This window comes from Pelecanus crispus, chromosome 4 (assembly GCF_030463565.1).
Source record: "Pelecanus crispus isolate bPelCri1 chromosome 4, bPelCri1.pri, whole genome shotgun sequence".
Taxonomy (NCBI): Eukaryota; Metazoa; Chordata; class Aves; order Pelecaniformes; family Pelecanidae; genus Pelecanus; species Pelecanus crispus.
This window is the reverse complement of record NC_134646.1, coordinates 66,707,584-66,727,282: the sequence shown is the minus strand read 5'-3', so window position 1 is coordinate 66,727,282 and position 19,699 is coordinate 66,707,584. Positions and strand designations below refer to the sequence as shown.

Below are 19,699 nucleotides of genomic sequence, written 5' to 3'. Positions count from 1 at the left end.
CCGGCCTACCCGCCCGGGCTGTGGAGGCAGCGAACGTACTGCATTACAGGTAGACACACTACTAGGAGGGATCTAATTCGCTTTCTTTTCATACCATTTTGGGAAAATACGGTTGTCCCAGGTAGGAAATCTGGGACAGGCATTGCACCTGTACGAGGAACTGCCAGCGAAGCCTCAGCAAGCAGAAGCTGACCCGGAGCACGGGGGCTCCTGGGGGCACTTGAGCGCCCGGCTGCCTCCGCTGTCCTTTGCGCTCGGGCAGGCCCTGGGGCTGGCAGATTGCCATTAGCCTTCCTAAAATAAACAGTGGCAACTGCAAAAACTGAAGAGGTGCATTAAGTACACAGTGCATTTGTTCCAATGTTGAGTTTTAACCAGCCTGTACCTGGTCAACTGAATTTGTTTATGAAGTCTTATCTGATTCTTCTGGTTTACAGTTTTAAGCCCAGACGGCTAACTAACGTGAAAAGTACATAGTGACCGTCCTGCTTCTGTAGGTTTAATTAACCTGATTAGGATCTGTCAGGCATTCTGAGTAATCTTACACACCTGTTTGAATTGTTGGCTCGGACTATCATTAAAACAGTTTCTTAGTCCTTTTGAACAGAAAAGAGCTTTGCAAGTTGAATTGTCATGCTGCACCTGCATTGTTATGATGAGTCGTGTTGCTGTTCGGAAATACTGAGCAGCGATTCATCTTGTTCTTTATTTTAAAGCATCACAAGAGGGCGCTCAACTAAAGCTAAAAGCGCACGATTGTGCATGCATTCCCTTTTTTTTGCCTCCTGTTTTTCCCACTCCAATGTTTCGGCACAGTGCTCAGATCTATATTATAAACAGATGACAAAATATGCTCTGTGGACTAGAAGGATAGAGACAAAAGCGTTAGCATAAGGAAAATGATCCAACTTATTTGCATGATTTAATTGTTAGTAATTTTAATCCAGGTGGCTAATTGAGAGTATTAGCTACTCAGAATTAAAATTAATAGTTTGCTAATAACTATGATGGTGATGTGCATTTTGCTTCATTATGAGCTGTCACAGTGTTTGAACTCTGCACTACTGAAGATTGAGGCAATGTAAAGGCTTCGTTAGAGCAAGACCTGTGAGCAAGTTACAGAATTCTCATTGCAGTGGAAGATGAAAACTAACAGCTAACTGTGTTTAGATGTACACTAGCATGTGTAGATGGATCCCTAAACCAGAATAAATAAGTTATTGCTTAGTTTATTCAAAAGAAAGAACTTTCAAACTTTTTAGAAACCCATGGATGAACTGTTTAACAGAAGGCATTGCAACAGCTGCGACCCACTCATAACTGATGTAGCTAAAGGGAGATGCAGTCTTCCTTTGATGGTCTGCTGGGCAAAATGGCAGGCTTCTCCCATTTTGGTCTGATCTTTTTGTTTGCTTCACACAGAAATTTAAACTGGTATGATTTTCTGTACAGAAAATTACATCCAGTTGCTGTAACTTTCATATACTTGTTTACTAGACATAAAACAGCTATTTGGCTGGAGTGACAGTTGACTGAGTATGTTCACTTTTAATAGAAAGGAATGGAAACAGAAATGCCAGTGTGAACAGATTTTATCAAGTGTTACAGATATCAATAGTTACATAAGTAAATGACACTCAGTTCCAAAGTCCACCAGCTGACAGGTAACCCGAGGCAAAACAAACACAAGTCAAGCATTTCGGTAAGGTTTCATTTTGTCAGCAACCATGCAAAGTAATTTTCTTTCTGTAATCCAGATAGCGTACAGAATGAGTCCTTACATCATGAATAATTACGAGAATAATGTATAATAAATACACGCAGTTCCTATTTTAGCTGAGAACTGATTTGCTTCCGGCGTAATCCGGAATCCCAGTTCTATACAAGCGCTCTATGGGTGTGTCTTTCTCCAATATTTCACCAAAATCTTTGAGTACCGCACTGAGGAGAACCCCTCTTCCATAGGGCGGTGGGGGAGATGGCATCCATGTGAGAGCCTGATGCGGGGCGTTGGGGTTATAGTTGGGTTCTCTTTCTTCCGCAAGGATGGTTGCGGGAACGTGGAAATGATGACAACATACGCGTGTTGTTGTCACTGACATTGGTTTTAGGCTTGCTTTTGGAGATTACCGTGATGGTGTAGAGCGATGTCTTTTGAAGTGCGGGGAAGGAGAGCAGCTGGCTGGTGGAAAGTTCTGGCCCGGAGCCAAGCCAGCTTCAGAGGCGGCGGTCAAGGAAGGTTGGGGGGTGTTCCTGGTGCAGGACGAGCAGGGGAAATAGCGCACGGGTGGAGGCCCCTGGCCCCGATGTCCCGGAGGAAGGCTGAGCGCACCACGCCACTCTCGGGCGGTCTTTGCCTGCAGCCTCACACCCGCCGAGCGCCGCGCCCGGGGCCGGGGCCGGCGGGATCCCCCGGCCGACCCCCCCGGGGCAAAGCCCCCACGGCCCCGGAAAGCTTTTGCCGCGAGGCGCGAGCTCCCCGCGGAGGGATGTACTAGCCCCCGCGGCCCGTAGCTGGCCTGGGGAAGGCTTCGGAGCCCGCACCGACCCCCTCCCAAGCCCGCCGCCGGCTGCTGCCCGGACACAGCGCCCGCCCTGGGGATGCCCACACCGCCCGGCGCGGCGCGGGGCCGCGGCCCCTTTAAGGCAGGCGGCGGGGGCGGGGTGCCGGTGGCGCGCGCATGCGCAGGGCCGCCGGCGGAGCCGGGGCCGCGGGCGCGGTGGGCAGCGGCAGAGGGGCCCGAGCCCGCGCGCGCTCAGCCCCCGGCCGCGGCCGCCCATGGCGGAGCCGGGCGCTGAGGCGCCCGATGAGCGGCTGCTGCTCCTCGCGGAGCCGGCGCCTCAGGGAGGGCCGCCCTGGCGGGGGCCGCCGGCGCTGAAAGCCGCCCCCGGCGGGGCTGTGAGGCTGTGTGGGGAGCTGGGGCTCGCGGAGGAGGAGGAGGAGGAGGGTGAGGAGGCCTCGGGGCCCGAGGGGGATGGTGAGGACGAGCCCCTCCTGCGGGCGTCGGGCACCGGCCGCGGGCGCCGAGCGGGCGCCGCCTGGGAGAAGGAGCCCCGCGCTGCCGCAGGTACGGCCCTGGCCGCCGCCGGGCGCGGCCGAGGCGGAGGCGGAGGGGGGCTGCGGGGGGCTGCCGGCGCGGCGAGGGGCAGGGCGGCTGTGCCGGGGAGGGCTGCCCGGCTGTCGCGGGGGCAGAGGTGGCGCCTGCCCGGCCCTGTCCTGCCAGCGGGGCTGGGAATACCCGTAGGGACTAAAGTACGCTTGGTGTGCCACGGCCGATGCCTCCCTGCGGTGTCCCAGCCTCGCGGGGAGCTTATTGCGAGCTCGTATCGGGAGGCGATCGTATCGCCGTGCCCTTACTCGGCATACGGGCTCGCTGACTAAGAGCCTTTGAGGGAAAGTGCTGCGAATGGCTCGAAATTCAAATGCTGTCTTCGTGTGCAGGGCCGCGCGAACGCTTTTACATCTTCATGTAGACGTCTTCACTGTTCTCCGTGTCCTCTGTCTTCTGTTTCGTTGGGCTTTGCTTTGTTTCTCTCGTATTTTTTAAAACTTCTGGTTCCGCACGTTTTACAGACGGTGTTCCGTGGTGGAACTGGCTGCTGCTTCCCAAACACTTGGCGAACTCCGTCAAGTTTTCTATTTGTCTCGCCTATTCCAGCAATTACTTGCCTGTGACCCCCATCTGTTAAAAAATTTTGCTCTGTTTCCGTTCTTTGCTCCAATCATCTCTTCACTTCTTCGTACCATCGCATGTGTTAGGAGTTCTAGATATGGAGTCTTCTGTTGTATTTTTGGGTTTCATAAAAATTTATCTGCTTTTCATGTTTTGAAACTCAGTCCTGAAGAGAGAAAGAAATGTGATGTGAAAATTCAGAAATGCGAGAACTTAGTTATGAGTTTGAAAAAAATCATAAGTGTGGCCATTGCCTTAATTCTAAATATACAGGTGAGATGATAAACTACACAATACTTACTGCTTTACATTTTTCTTTAGACTTTCAAACTTTCTGATTCTGTGAAACTTTGTAAATAGATGTACGTCTAGGAAAGGTTTGCTGATGGAAATCTGTGGACTTCTATCACTTAATAGTGTTTGCTGTTGTAATTATGCCATCGGATTTCTTGCCAGAGACTGGTAAAAATTGTTCATTTTGGAACAAGGGCACATTAAAAAAGATCCAAACAAAAACCCCATCAATTTGAGCAAAAGGAGTTATGCTAGTAGCTTTTTTTTAGTAGCTGTAGAGAGCTTTTGCTAGTGTACTGTGTTTAACCGTAAGAAAAAAAAAAAAATCTTATCTTTTAACCAGTGGTCCCAAGTGTAGACCAGACCTGTAAATGTGAACATGCCATTAAAACGTTAGAGTTCTCCTGTCTTGTTCCCATAAGACTTAAGATGGGTTAATGAGACAGTGCTTCTAGCAAAACATAGTAGTTAATGCTTCAGAGTGGAGACAGAGCCGTGGGCCTTGCACCGCTGGGGCAGTTAGGATGGTGAATCCAGAGTACTACTTGGGATCTGCCCCAAGAGTATGTAAGAAAACCTCAGAACTGTCATTGCGGTATCCCATCTCCTGCCGTTGTTTCCTTGTCCTTACCTTTTCTGTATGTCTGTTGCTTGAACGTACAGGATTGTTTGGCATGTCAGGTGTAACAAACATGCAACAGATGTTATTCGTGCATGTTATTGCAACACGGAGAGTGTTTTCATAATGGAATTATGGTCAGAATATGAGACTGTATAGAAAAAGATGGAATTGATTGAAGGGACTACCTATAATTACGTTGGTGTTAAAATAGTGTAAAGCTAGTTTAGTGTTGAAGGAGTTCATAAGTGTTACTCTTACAAAGTGTATAGTTTAGCTTATGGCATGTTAACTTGATGGAAGAACAGGTTGAGGTATATGTGTGGATGATAGCATTCGTGTCTTCTTTGGTGCATCCTCATCATTCAAGTATAGCAGCTTCACAGTCTTAGGCCTTGTCCAAATTAATTTGAAAAAATTTATTGACCTTGGTAGTTAGACTGTGTGTGTGTGAGCCCTGGTCCCCTGAGTGGGAGTTTAATGAGAAGAGTAGTTTTCAAGAGTGGTTGCAAGAAAAAACCTTGATTAGTTAGAATTCTAAGTTTAGAGACTATACTGGGAGTAAGTTGTGACCATAACATGCTTTCACAGTGGCAAACTTCATTAAAATTATTTTTGAAGAAGAAACCAACTCAGAAAACCCTGCCACATTCAGCAAATACTAGCTTCAATTGAAATGGCTTATTTTCATATGGAGAGTGTTGATAAACCAAAAGGAAACTTCTTAAAGCTGCCAGTTTCCTTGTTTTCAGCCCATATGTTTTTGTATGGCCACATCACTGTGCTAACAGAAGGCTTTCTAGTAGCACAGTAGCAATAATGAACAAATCACGAGTTTCAAAAATTATTCTTCTCTTCTTCCTTGAGTATACAGCATAATGTGATTTGTTTTTAATTTGATTTTTAATTGAATATATTTTTCCTGCAGTTATCTTTTATGTTAGAAGAGACATGGCTGAAGAATTTCCTCAAGACAGTGAGACTTCTTATGGCTTTAGATTCTGGAATGAATGCACAGGAATTAAAACCTGACCTCTGAGAAAGCTGTCTTCTGTGTAGACAACTTCAATCCCTGTGATAGAAAGTTCATCTGTAGGTCCTCTGGAAGATTAATGTGCAGAGGAACTTAATATGGCTGTTGCATTTCGTTTGGTAACAGTACAACAGCACAACTCTGATTTTGCTTTCGCTAACAAAAATATGTAGTAGTTGCAGCTCAGCTGTATGATGTGATGTTTCTCATATTGAGATAGTTGAGGCTTGAATATAGAATAAGAACCAATGATTCAAAGTGACTTTTTCCATAAAAATAAGTGTGTTGTGGGTTTTTTGGCTTATTTCCCTAACTCACTTAAGTACTTTGACAGGGAAATGTTAGAATCCTTTCCTTCTCTCTTGGTGGCTGACTCTATGAAATGCAATTTATTGATTGTCCCTGACAGTCCCAATAAAAGTCTTAAAGTTAAACTGTAGTTTATTGCCGGAGTGTTGGTCAAGTAGCCTAACAGATTCTAATCCAGTGGGTTGTAGTTGTTGATCCTTAAGTATGAGCTGTTATTAGTTTTAAGCCTTCTCATCCTGTTGCAAACTGATACTGAGGTTTTTCTGTGTTTTATGCTTTTTAGTTGTTTTTGTTTGGAAGCCATGTTATCATTTGTAAGTGGTTCATGCAAGCAAGTGGTAATGTTCTAGAAAACTTCAAAGAATGTCCTGTGCTACAAAAGGTGTTCCAAAACATCAAGAGTGACTTTTGTTATTTATTTTTTATTTGGCTATCAACAGACTGTTTAGGAGTGTCTTTTCTGGATGGATTCTGTGTCAGTTGTCATTCCAGAAGAATGTATGTGTTTTATTTTATCTCACATTTCTTCAAGTGCTGAAATGGGAACACGGGAACTTTATCTGTGAATGTTTCATTTAGAATAATGTAGCTGTTTCTTAATGCAGAAATGAGCTCTAACGCACAGAAGACCCATTAAAATGCACTCAGTAAGAATGTGGAATAATCCTAGCCTGAAAAGCAAGGTACAGAAATCTGAAGTTTCGGAACTTGCAGAGAAATTATTTGAAAAAGTTTAAAGAGCAATAGAAGTATTGAATCCTGGCAACTTCTTTTCTAGTTATCTTTCTAATTGTTTGCATAGAGTGTGCGTAAATGCCTGCAGAGAGCTGATATTTTGGTTGGTATGCAAAGAAATTCTACAAGTAGTTGATAGTGTTTTAATGTTGGAATGGTGACGACATGCAGTACTTCACTGAGGTATTGATGCCACTTGTCAGTGTTACATGTAACGGATTGTTTTTGTGCATGGTGGTGTTGTGACTTAGCACATAATGAACATGTTAGCCAAGCTGTTAAATGAATCCTGTGATACGATTCTAATAGTGGGTAATGGACAGTTTACTTTCAGGTAGCTTTCCCTACAAAAGGACAAAAAAATCTTAATAAAAATGTATACTTTTTTTTTTCCCCCAGATATGATTTTGAAGGGATTTTTTTCTTACAGGCTTCCTTATGTAAATAAAAATAAAAAAACATCCTTGAAAAGTGTAAACACTTTGCAGTGGTAGTCTCAAATGAGTTGTTGCAGATTCAGCTGATTCACTTGAAACAACAGGTTGAGTAGACATGGGTAAACCAGTGGGAAAACTTGCACTGATTTAATGGACCAGATTTTTCAGCCTGCTATTGAATGGGCATTAGCAGGGAAGGCTGTTAGCTTTTCAGTGTGTTTACTTATGTTGTTGTTAATTTGTAGTACAAATTACACTTAAGATTGCTTGTTTTCTTATTTTGCAGGGCATACAGGCCATACTGCTGATATGAATATATTTTTAGATGACCCAGAATTTGCAGAAATTATTCTGAGAGCAGAACAAGCTATAGAGTGTGGAGTTTTTCCAGAAAGAATCTCTCAAGGATCCAGTGGGAGTTACTTTGCCAAGGATCCAAAAGGGGTGAGCACGTTACTGCAGAGTCAGAGACACTATCAGCAATGAGTTTAAAATGGAAATTTAAAAATTCTATTTAAATGGGAATTCATTTAAATAAGTTGTTTAATCATTTATGGTATGCCAAAATCTGTTGGAAAAATCAATGCAAGTAATGTTTGGATTTCTAATTATGTCTTGCAGCATAAGCTAAGCCAAAATAACTATTATTTCTCTGTTGCAGTTTTACCATGCTTTGAATGATCTGCACCAAAGAAATAAGGAGAAAGTAAAAGGGCCTCTTTTAACATCTGAAAAGAATTCAGGGATTCCTTTGTGCAGAATCTAGCATTTTGTTCTTTGTATGTTTTAATTGATTTTTGACACAACTGAGCTTCTGATTTGGGTACGGTTCAGGTTTCTTTAGCCAAGCCTCCTATATTTTTATCTCTTTTCTTTTTAGGTAGTATTTTATTTAGGTCACGTCTCCTTCCTCCTATGTGATTGGTAGGTGGGCAAGAAGGGTGATATAAACAAATCTACCTTTTTACTTGTACTTGTCTGCTGAATCTTTACTTGGAAGATTTGGGTTTTCCCTCCCTTAGTGGTAAATGGTACCTTGAATAGTGATCATCGGAGAGGTGTCCTAAGGTTATTTTGAGACGGAGAAGTAACAGTTAGCTGAATCTCTTGCTTGAAAAGTAACATTTGGTTAGCATTATTTAGTAAGAGAAAGTTATGTTTCAGACATACTTTTCACATTGTTTTCTTTAAATCAGAAATACTTTGTCTGCTTACTGACCATTTCCAAAAAAGGTGTGAGAGTCGAGAGTCCTCTTTATTGATTTGTCATACCTGATTTTATTTTAAGCTCAACCAGCAGTCTTCTGGTCTAGGGTAGGTGTAGGTGTTCATTAATCCCACAGATCCCAGTTGTGTTGGACATGGAAAGTGTAACACTTTAAGTGCCTAGGTTTTCAGACCATATTCCCAAAATGGTCATTTCCTATTTGTTTAGGAAGTGTTTTTTTTTTTTTTGCTTAGCTTTTATTCATATTGGTCATTACAGAATATGTTTCTGTTCTGCCATTTGATTTTCATAGATGTTTTGGTTTGTTTTAATGCCACTTTTCTGGTGATAGTTTTTACACTTTATTGAATGAGCGATTTTTACAATAGTTACCTGACTTAATACAAATAAATATATGAATTTATAAATTTATTTCTAAGATGAAAAGGGCAGAACTACCCCTTCAAAATGTTCTAAGAACTGCACATTGCAGTTCATACTCGGTGTTCCAGGAACATTTGTTAGTAATGACCCCCTTCATTTTGGTGGAGGAGGGCCAAAGCAGGTTGGGGAGGAGGGTCTCTCTCTTTTTGAAACTGGAAGGAAGAAAAAAATTCTTTCTCTAATCACTTTGTGGGATTCTTGCTGTCACGTACAATGCTGTTAATATGAAAACCTCTTCAAAGTTTCAGCAGACTTTTTAAACTTCAGGTCACTTCCCTACTTCAGTAGTTTAGGTCTGTGTAGGTTTTCAGGTTGTATGCTTATATATACATATTCAAACTTTATACTGGTTCTAAAGAGGTATTTTGAATTAGGGTTATATCTTATTTGATATGCAATAGGAAAGAATCTGAGTAAGTAACCAAATGCTGGTTTAAATCAATACTTTTTCAAAAATTCAATGCATGATGTGTCTGAAGAGTATTCAACAGTGTGATGCTAAAAATGCTTTAAAACTGGTTAAGTGTTTTTTGGAGTTTTTCTTAACGCTGTGCAATTGAGATTTTTTTTATTTTTAGAAAGTTAGTTAGTAGGGAAATTACTTGAAAAAGAGTCATACTTGTTCTGGATTTCCATATGTGCAAATCTGTTTTGTCTGAAGCCTCTCCAGACTGATTTTGCATTTTTTTGGTGACTAGCAGTTGCCTGAGAGACTCACTGTGCTCTGGAGCTAATGAGAGAGTACTTGCACATCATTTTTGTAATCGTAGTATTTTGGATGGAGAACCTTATTTCCCTGTTTCTTACGTGGTGATTTTCTTGTTGGTTTTACTTCTGTTTTGCAGCGAAGTGTTGTTTTTGTTCCTAGTTAAGTTCCTAGTAGTGACTTGCCCTCCTCCTTCATGCAGGTCCTTGATTTGAATGTAAGTATTTGGGAGAAACAAAGACTGAAAACCCACCAATTTTATTATGTGGGACAGAAAAATTTCATTGCAAAATATGAAAGTATTTGCCAACATGGAACTGTGAGAATAATGATACTGAGTTCCTAGCTGACTTTCAATTTTGCTTTTATTCTTTGCACTAAACTTAGAGCTTATCCAATTTTGTTATCCATATTAAAGGTCTGATAAAACTTCATTTTGACAGTAGCGCTACTCCCATTTGGAGAATGGATTTCACATCCTGTTTGACAAGAGTATTGCATCATTCTCGTTCAGACCAGTTTTGTGACTTGCTTTGTCCTGTTCTTGAGTAATCTCCTCTTCCTTATGCTGGGAAAGAGCTTATTAAAGACATGCTAAGTCTTCTTACTGGTCAGCTTCTGAAGTGTTTCCCACACTAATACCAAGTTACAGGCAAAATAGTCCGTTTCCATTAGGTCATCTTATTCACTGATTTGGGTCTATATGGAAGATAAAAGTAAAATTGCCTAACTAAAATTATGAACTTTTTGCGTTTATTGACATACTTGTGTACTGATGTGAAGCAGTTGAGTACCTAAGCAGCGCTATTGCTGAAGTGTTGAATATTTCTACATTTGTTGTTCATTGTGTAACCAATAGAGTAAAAGATGATGTGTCTGTTACAAACTGTTCTGCAACATGTTTTTAACAGTTTAGCTATTGGCTAGTTGGTAATGCCAATGGAGTTAGTCTAGAAATTAATTTTGACTTGCAACATTAAGACTGGCCTTGGTAGGTTGTCTACATATTGAGCTTTCTGGTTCTACTCTGGTCCTCAACATCAGTGGCTCTGCAAAATTTAGCAAGGTTCTGACTTCAGTGAAACCTTGAAAACCATATCTAGATTTGGTAGCGTAGCACCATATGGTCCAGGCAAGTAATGGAATGAGCTATGCTCATATTTAAAATGGGCAATTTATAGGAAGTATTATCCAAAGAGCGATTCAGAAAAGAGATGATTAACGGCTTTTCATATACTACCAAATACACCACTACATTTCTGGGAAATGAAAAGCTGCTAGCTTTGTTCTGAGCAGGTGTACGTGTGATTCAATAGGAAAAAAATTAAATAACAACTTAACAATTCTAAACCTAACATCAGAGTTTTGACTAAACCAGTATACAAAGTAAATTCAGTTTCCAAAATGTTGTGATTTAAAAAAAAAAAAAGTGTTCAGAGAACATCCCAGCCTTTCATGTTGCATGCAATATTTATTGTAAGTGTAACATTTTTTATAGGTCTAAATTGAATTGTGTCTGTGCCGTTGGATAGAATTTGCTTATGATTTTGAATATAACCTTAGAATCACAGATAATAGCATGATGAAAACAAGAGAATTTTTGTCAGTTTGTTTCCTGCCCATGTTGGTAGGAAACTTATTTTATAGGTTGAATGCAAATAGTGATATTTCATGATTTATTTCTCCTGGTAGTTGATGGGAATGAAACAAAATAGATGGGCAAGACAGGTGATGCTACTAATGCCTGGTGTCTTGTGTACTCTGTTTACAACTGAATGAACTCTATTCTCTGCGGTTAGTTTGTCTTGGACAATCTTGGACTAGTTAGATTGTCTTGGACAAAGTGGGTGAAAAGTCTCTGGAAGCTAGAACAACTAGTCAGGTCCTCTCCCTAATCTAGTTGAATCAGCAGTTACTGAAGCAGAATGCTAGTTTCTGACTGCCAGCCAACTTGTTCATGACTTAAGAGTACAAATCAGCTATGAGTGGTGGTGCAACAACAGGCAGTGTTTAGCTTATTGAGATACTAACTTTTTTTGATAAAAATTCAGGAAAGTACTAATATGTGAAAATGCTTCTTAAAGAGTTGTTCTTAAATATTTATTAGATAAGAGTTTGATTTACTTACCATGGTCCTGTGAGAAGGAATGAAGATACAGCATTTCATTTGAGCTATAGAAGAGTCATTATATGGACTTTATGCACTAGGCTAAAGTCTATCACAGACAATTGGAAGGTTATATATTTTAGTGTGGTAATAATCTTGTGGTTTGAGGTTAACAAATATAGAATCACGTGTAGGAGGCACCTTGAGAAATCATCTATCTAATGCCTGCGTTGTGGAGCGGGATCGTCCTAACATGACTCCTGATGAATGTCTAACTAATCTGGTGTCAGTGGCAATCTGTTTCGGGAGACTCCACAACCTGGCAGTCTGTTCCAGTCTTGAGCCACTCTTAAGGTTCAAAAGGGTTTTTTCTTTGCAACTTCTCTGCTGGGATTTAAGCCTATCATTTCTTGGCTCGTTAACAGTAAATGTGTTGTTCCTTTTTTCTCTGTAGCAACCTGTTACATAGTGTGCCCCATTCTCTCTTAGGCTAAACAGTCCCTGTTCATACAGTCTTTCATTATTCACATTTCTTGTGCTTATTCTCATTGTTTTTTCAACTTTCTCCAGTTTGTTAACAGATTTCTTGAAGCATAGTGTCCAAAATTGGACACAGTACTCTGAGTAATTTTAAGCTTTACTACATATCTCCAATGTAAATGGTGGCTGATAGCGTGAACCATTGTCAGCTTTGAGTTGAGGAATCTACAGCAGTGGTAAATGATGCCACTCTGGAATTGCAGAATGCAGGACACTTTGATCCATTCTAACTTAAAGCAATAAATAAAATAGATATAAAAGAGAAAAAGTAACATTTGGTTATTAGGATTCTATGTTTGTCACTTTCCTGGAACCATTATATGTTTGTCTGAGATATCTTGTCAATGAATTAATTGGTGGGCTGAAAATTGGCTTTAAAACTACTTTTAAAACCTCCTTTTTAAAAAACTTAGAATATATATAAAAAAATATTATAAAATGCAGTCCTCTAATTTTGAAAAACTAGTAAATGTTAGCTGGTTTTGATTTTTTCTTATGAAGAGCTTATTTTGAATTTGTACTACTTCTAGACTAGCATTTGATGATAAATTTATTTGGAATACCATTTTTGTTTATTATTTCATAATCTAAAAAGAGCAACTGTAAAATGCAATGTATAGCATCTAAAATGATTTTGAAAATTAGTTACTTGAAAGTACTAGTTAATCTTTTGCAACTAAAAATATTCATACTGTAATTTTATATTACTTATCCTAGAAAATTATTGGAGTGTTCAAACCAAAATCTGAAGAGCCTTATGGACATCTAAATCCAAAATGGACCAAATATTTTCACAAAGTTTGTTGTCCTTGCTGCTTTGGCAGAGGCTGCCTCGTTCCAAATCAGGGATACCTCTCTGAAGCTGGTGCCTATCTTGTGGATGACAAGCTGGGGCTAGGAGTTGTACCTAAAACTAAGGTAAAAGTTAAAATACATAAATGATTGAATGCAAAAAATATATAGTGACAGATTTGTCAGTCTCTGGACTGTAGTTGTGGAGACATGCTTGTATATCATGCATTATCCCCAAGTCATTTATAAATTGTTGCAAGTCCAAAGGCACAGTGGCTTGGTGTAGAAATAGTGTCTGTGATTTTTGTTTTAAAGGATAAGTTTGCAAACTGAATTTAATCTCTTCTTTGGAACCACTTCAATTTCTAGCATTTTCTGACACTTTTGTGCCTCATGTTTTGGTGAGATCCATCAGAATTGCAAAAAGCAGCATATAAAGAATCCCACTTAAGTCTTTTACCACGTTTTTGTTTGAGATGTAAAATAGCAAATATTCACCTTTTCATATAAAATTTGTCTGTTGGAAATGCCTGATGCTTCTTTTTTGCTTTTTTGACAACTAAGTGTAAAAATTACTGTAAATTTATAATTGAAATAAGGAATTCTGAGCTGTGTTTTTAACTTTCATATTTAAGGTTGTCTGGCTTGTCAGTGAGACCTTTAATTACAGTGCAATAGACCGTGCAAAGTCAAGAGGAAAAAAATATGCTTTAGAGAAAGTGCCAAAAGTTGCTAAAAAATTTAATCGAATTGGACTACCTCCTAAGGTAAGATGAAAAATAAGTGACTTGTGCATTTCTTGATTCTTATACAACATTTTAAATTTTTTAGAAAAAAAAAAAAGAATACTTATAGGCAACTTCAACAGTAGAAGAAAAACCTTGTTGCTTGTTGAAAACTATCTCTGAATGACTGATAAATATGACTGTTTCTACATAAAATTTATAGACTGTTACATCATTCCTTCATTTGAACTATGTTAATAATCTCACCACTTTTTATATCAGTCTGTGGTTTACCTTTCTGCTGGAGGGGCAACGTTAAAATGTTGTACATCTCTCACTGGTTTTTGGTTTGTTTTTTTTTTTTTTTTCTTGACTGTTTAGTGCATTTCCCTTCAGTGTCATGTTTTTATATTGTCTAATTGTTTCTCCCCTGCAGTTTATCTAGTTCTTTCATTTTTTCTAAGTCTTCCCCCCCCCCCCCCCCGCCCCGCTTCCTATTGTTTGTTTTTATTCTTGTAGGTGTCCTATTGTTGTGTTCATCCTACCTTCCTTTCATCTTGTGTGCAGTACTCCACTGACTAAAACCTCCCATCCTTCTTGCCTAATGAGCCTTATTGTATCCCCAAAATATCACCACAGTGTTCTACTCCTAAGCTTTTAAAACAGAGGTTATGTGTTTTGGGTAATCCACTTGTGTCAGTTCCCAGCAGTTTTAGTCCATGTGACATACATTACACAACCTTGTATTAGCATGGTTATTCCACATGCTATCTGTTTATCCATGTCTCTGCATGTGTGCATCTATCTGCATTTTACTTCTCGAATTTTCATCTTGAGCACCTTTCCTGTTGCGCACACATATGGAGCCTATGCTATCTGTAGTTTTCTTTCTTGGACTCTTTTGGGAAATATATTCTAGCCATTTTCATGCAAAAAGTGTCTGTCTTGAAAAAATGGTTAATGCTGCTGTTTTCATCAGTGAAACATAAAAGCATTTCAGAGAGGAAGACTTTTCTCCTGCAATTTTTAGTGAGTTTCCTATGAACTATTGAATCAAGTGTTTCCAATGAAAAAGAGAATAGACGTTATTTTTTTCTCTTTGTTTCAAATATCACTCATAATACTGAGTGTTCATTTATGTTGAGCTGTCTGGCTACATTTTATTCCTGGTAAACTCAGTGAGTGCTTAATCAAATATTTAAAGAAAAAAAAAAAACAAAACAAAACACCAAACCACCAAAAAAACCCAGAAAAAACCCTCATGATTTGAGTCTTACTTTTTTTAGAACTTAGGAATGAAAGAGAAACCACTTAGTAGTCTTTTTTCTTTTTATAATGTCATTCCTGTGTTCTGAACTTTGAAGGTATGTAATCGGTTTTTCTGTTCATGGTAAGGTTAGTTATGTGACCTACCCAAGTGCATTTTCCAAATGTCATTCCTTAATGTTTTAGGTTGGCTCCTTCCAGCTGTTTGTTGAAGGATATAAGGAAGCTGACTACTGGCTCAGGAAGTTTGAAACTGATCCTTTACCTGAGAACACAAGGAAAGAATTTCAGTCACAGTTTGAAAGATTGGTTATCTTGGATTATGTCATCAGAAATACAGGTATTTGTTAGTGTCTCTTGGTATCTATCTACTTTTGTGAGGCAGAAATGGTAAGCAGTGCTGGCTGAAAGCTGCTGCTGAAGGCTTTTAATGCATTTCAGATGCTTTTCTCACAGTTGAAGGCCAGAAAGTTGCATTTTAAACTTTAAGAAAAACTACTTTGGATTCAAACATTAAATATTGCAATATGACAAAATCCAAACAACCCTTTTTGGCTGTTACTTGGTATTTTTAAGCAATGTAAGAATTCAAGAACAAATACTTTCATTTATGCTTTAATTCTGTCAGTAGGCTATTAACTGTCTGTTTCCCCTGATTAGGATAAGGGATGGTGGGGTTTCAGGAACTTAGGAAAAGCCAGGACTACCATTTCTTTTATGCTAAGCCGGAGCTGATAACAGTACAGTTTCGCATCAGTGCACAATAGTTCACATTCACTGTGACTAGGCACTGAAGTACAACTGCGATGTATATCTTGGTTCTCCTGCATTCTTGTTTCTTTCAGTCAGAAAGTGAAACGGAATTCTTCTGTTGACTGTGTAGGTGATTTATTTCCTCAAGAATCCAAAGGCAGTTTTATATTTAAAATACTTCCTTTGCTGCTTTGTCAGAGGTGGGCATTGTTACTCTTCTTCAGACATACCAGCGCTAGTTCATTTTCCTTTTCTTAAATTCACTTATTAGAAAGGAATCCAGCTGAAGATAAGTCACTCTAACCTGTGGCTTTTTAGGAACAAACTAAAAGAAGAAAGTTTCACAAGAACATAATACTTTCTAGCTGCTATGGTCTGTCAGCTTTATCAAATAGATCCCAGTGTTTCCAAACAATTAGTGTGTCCTGTGATGTTCTGAAAATTGTAAGGGAAATACTCAAAATGCAAAACCTCATTATGTGCATGACTTTACCTTCATCTAATATTTCTAATCATAGGACCTACAAATCCACCTACAAATCTACAAAAGGACCTACAAATCCACGCAGTCATCCTCTATCTGAAAGACCTTGTTAAAACTTTGTGTCTCAATTTTGTCTGAATGGTGCAGACATTTTCAGCTTCTGAAAGGCTCTTCAGTTTTTCCTCCCCTCCATCTTTGAACAGTCTGTTTTCTCCATGTAGTCAAACATCACGCTATGTAATTTTGGAGGGCCTCCTCCCTTTCCCCATCAGCATTAAAACAAGCTTAAAAATTGTCATGGTGGTTGCTGCTGTTGACAGTCTTTTTCCCAGGAAAAGTGCACACTACAGCCAATCTTTCTGCACAAAATGGATGAAAATAGTTTCTTTTAGCTTTCTTGATATTTTGCTGTATATTCAGCCAGTTGGGGGAACTAAAGCAGTAATACGTACCTAAGAACACTTGGTAAATTTTTGATCTTTCCAGTAAATGAGTTGCCTCAAACATTTCAGTAAAGCTAAAACACATGTATTGTAATGGAAAAAAACTTTTTTAAACAGTGTTGCCTGACTCCTTTGGTAAATTCTCAATTTACAATATTAGTCATTGTATATCATCTTAGATGATTATTTCTTTATAAATGACATGTTGTGACATGCATTTTCCTGTTTAAAGACAGAGGTAACGATAACTGGTTAGTCAGGTATGAAAAACAAGATGATGGACTCGATCTGTCAGATAAGGTAAGAAAATTGTACTCTGAAACTTATATTCTTTTAAATTGTTTAGTTTTATAACTTGGTCTTGCACGGGATTAAGTGCATGTCTTTAATCCTGGTGCATGGTCTCAAGAAATATAACTGCAAATTATTCTAGGTGAAATAAATGGAAAAGCTACTTGGATTAGACTAGTCTGGATAGAACAGTGCTAGAAGTTATTTTTAGTGTTCTGTATTTTTTCTTTACTAGCTTGGGCTATAATAATAATAAAACTGCCCACTGTTGCTCAAGCACATTTCTTCAGCTACTTATGTGCTCTGCTTATCTTGTATTTGGGGGAAGGGCTCCCTTTTAATGGTGTTAGAGTAAGAGTTATATGTACTGGAGTTCATTTGGATACTCCTTTATATTGTTTAAGTTGACTTTAAGCAGTGAAGCTAAAAAGTATATTATTTAGTATTTTTAATGTATTTCACTATTTTTGTAAGCGCATACATATCGCTTATTTTTGAAATATTCCTTCTATAGGATAGCCAATGGACTATAACTAAGGAATCTACTATTAAAATTGCTGCAATTGACAATGGTTTAGCATTTCCTTTTAAGCATCCTGATGAGTGGAGGGCATGTAAGTATTGCATTCTTCAATCATCTTCCTTTTGGGAGAAAAACTTCTAAATAAGTATTTTTTTGTTTGGGTGGTTGTAGTAAGAAACTAAAAAAATATCGCTGTAGTTATGTATTGAATTTTTAAATAATGTGTTCTTCTTCAGAAAGTTAGCAACAAATGCCATTTTTGCAATGGCATAAGTGCTTTAGTCCTTGTTTGTATTTTTTACCCTTACACCTTTAAAGAACATTAATTAATGGATATTCATAAACATACTACTGTATTTAAATTGACTGATGGTGGAATTGGAAAAATTTAGCAACACATTTCTCATGTGTGTTTTCAAGAAAACCATTGTGGAAAGTTACTCAAGTGCAAGGATATACAAGTTGTCTCTCTAATGGCCAAATTTCTGTTTCAAAACAAAGGATACTGTTGTAGGTGAACAAGTAGGCAAGTTACATGTTATTTTTACTTGTTCTCAGCTTTAGCTTACTTTGTAGAAGTTAATCTTTAGTTAGTATTTTTGAGCAGACTGAAAATTGATAGTACTGTTAAGGTAGCTTGCTTCTGACCACATCTCTGATGACTAACAGTTTAGAGGGAGGTGCCCAACAGGGTTTACAATTATTTCTGTGGACTATTAGCCAATCAGGTAATTATGGCAGTTAAGTGTGAACTAGTTTTGCTGTCAAAAGGCTAGTTAATTACCCCATCCAGAGCTCTGTATAGTCCCAGACATCTTGATACTCAATAGTTACTGTCCTGTGTATCTCCTGGGTACAGTCACTTCTACAGGTGTTCTAGCGACATGGCAATTATTGCTTATTTTAGACCATCTTTTCCTTTAGTATCAAAAGTAATAAACTTGGATGATCCTTTAGAATTCTTTTGCAGTTGGACAAGTGTGTGACATTTCTGTGAAGGTTAACTTGTAGCAAAATCATAGGCTCTTGAGCGGTAGAGCGGGTTGATTGTCCAGGATAACCTCCTCAAAGCCAGAGAACAGCCTATCCAAAAGGCAGGAAGTTGGTCCAGCATGGATGAACAGGGAACTCCTGACTGAACTGGGACACAAAAATAAAGTACATGAAAAAAAATGGACATGGAGACTCCCTTGGGAAAATAGAGGCTTTGTCCATAAGTGCAAGAATGGAGTCTGGAAAGTCAAAGTCAGCTGCAGTAAACCTAGTAGAGGACATAAAGGGCAACAAGAAAGGGTTAAGTAAATGACAAGTGAGAGTGGGACTGAAGAAGATTGCAGCAAGGACCTAAAGGCAAAAGTCATAAAAAAGAATCATAGAGTTGTTTAGGTTGGAAAAGACATTTAACATCACCCAGTCCAGCCATTAACCTAACACTACCAAGTCTACCACTAAACCAATTAAGGGTAGAGTAATAATTAATTTCATGTTTCCTGGCTTGGTGGCTGGATTATTTTTTAATTAAAGTAAAAGTAGGAATCACTAGGGTTGGAAAGGACCTCCAAGATCACCAGTCCAACTGTCAACCCAACACCATCATGCCTACTAAACCATGTCCCAAAGTGCCATGTCTGCCTGGTTTTTTTTAACACCTCCAGGGATGGCGACTCCACCACCTCTCTGGGCAGCCTGTTCCAATGCTTAACCACTCTTTCTGTGAAGAAATTTTTCCTAATATCCAATCTAAACCACCACTGACGCAGCTTCAGGCCATTTCCTCTTCTCCTACTACTAACTACTTGGGAGAAGAGACCAACCCCCACCTCACTACAACCTCCTTTCAGGGAGTTGTAGAGAGCGATAAGGTCTCCCCTCAGCCTCCTCTTCTCCAGACTAAACAACCCCAGTTCCCTCAGCCGCTCCTCATAAGGCCTGTGCTCCAGACCCTTCACCAGCCTTGTTGCCCTTCTCTGAACACGCTCCAGCACCTCAATGTCTTTCTTGTATTGAGGGGCCCAAAACTGGACACAGTGTTCGAGGTGCGGCCTCACCAGTGTCGAGTACAGGGGCACGATCACCTCCCTGCTCCTGCTGGCCACACTATTCCTGATAGAAGCCAGGATGTTGTTGGCCTTCTTGGCCACCTGGGCACACTGCTGGCTCATGTCCAGCTGGCTGTCGACCAACACCCCCAGGTCCTTTCTGGCCAGGCAGCTTTGCAGCTGCTCTTCCCCAAGCCTGTAGCGTTGCATGGGGTTGTTGTGACCCAAGTGCAGGACCCGGCACTTGGCCTTGTTGAACCTCATCCAGTTGGCCTCAG

The 19,699-nt window shown here is 39.7% G+C and overlaps 1 protein-coding gene across 2 annotated transcripts in view; it reads left to right on the top strand.

The window, feature by feature from the left end:
• Positions 1-2,779: 2,779 nt before the first annotated feature.
• The window catches only part of PI4K2B (phosphatidylinositol 4-kinase type 2 beta), a 25,598-nt gene continuing 8,678 nt past the window's right edge, over positions 2,780-19,699 (top strand). For both annotated transcript variants that reach the window (XM_075708923.1, XM_075708921.1), the window contains exons 1-7: positions 2,780-3,068; positions 7,388-7,545; positions 12,823-13,023; positions 13,533-13,664; positions 15,075-15,228; positions 16,801-16,868; positions 17,374-17,473. In XM_075708923.1, coding sequence (XP_075565038.1) covers positions 2,780-3,068; positions 7,388-7,545; positions 12,823-13,023; positions 13,533-13,664; positions 15,075-15,228; positions 16,801-16,868; positions 17,374-17,473 — 1,102 coding nt within the window. The remainder of the gene's footprint in view (positions 3,069-7,387; positions 7,546-12,822; positions 13,024-13,532; positions 13,665-15,074; positions 15,229-16,800; positions 16,869-17,373; positions 17,474-19,699) is intronic.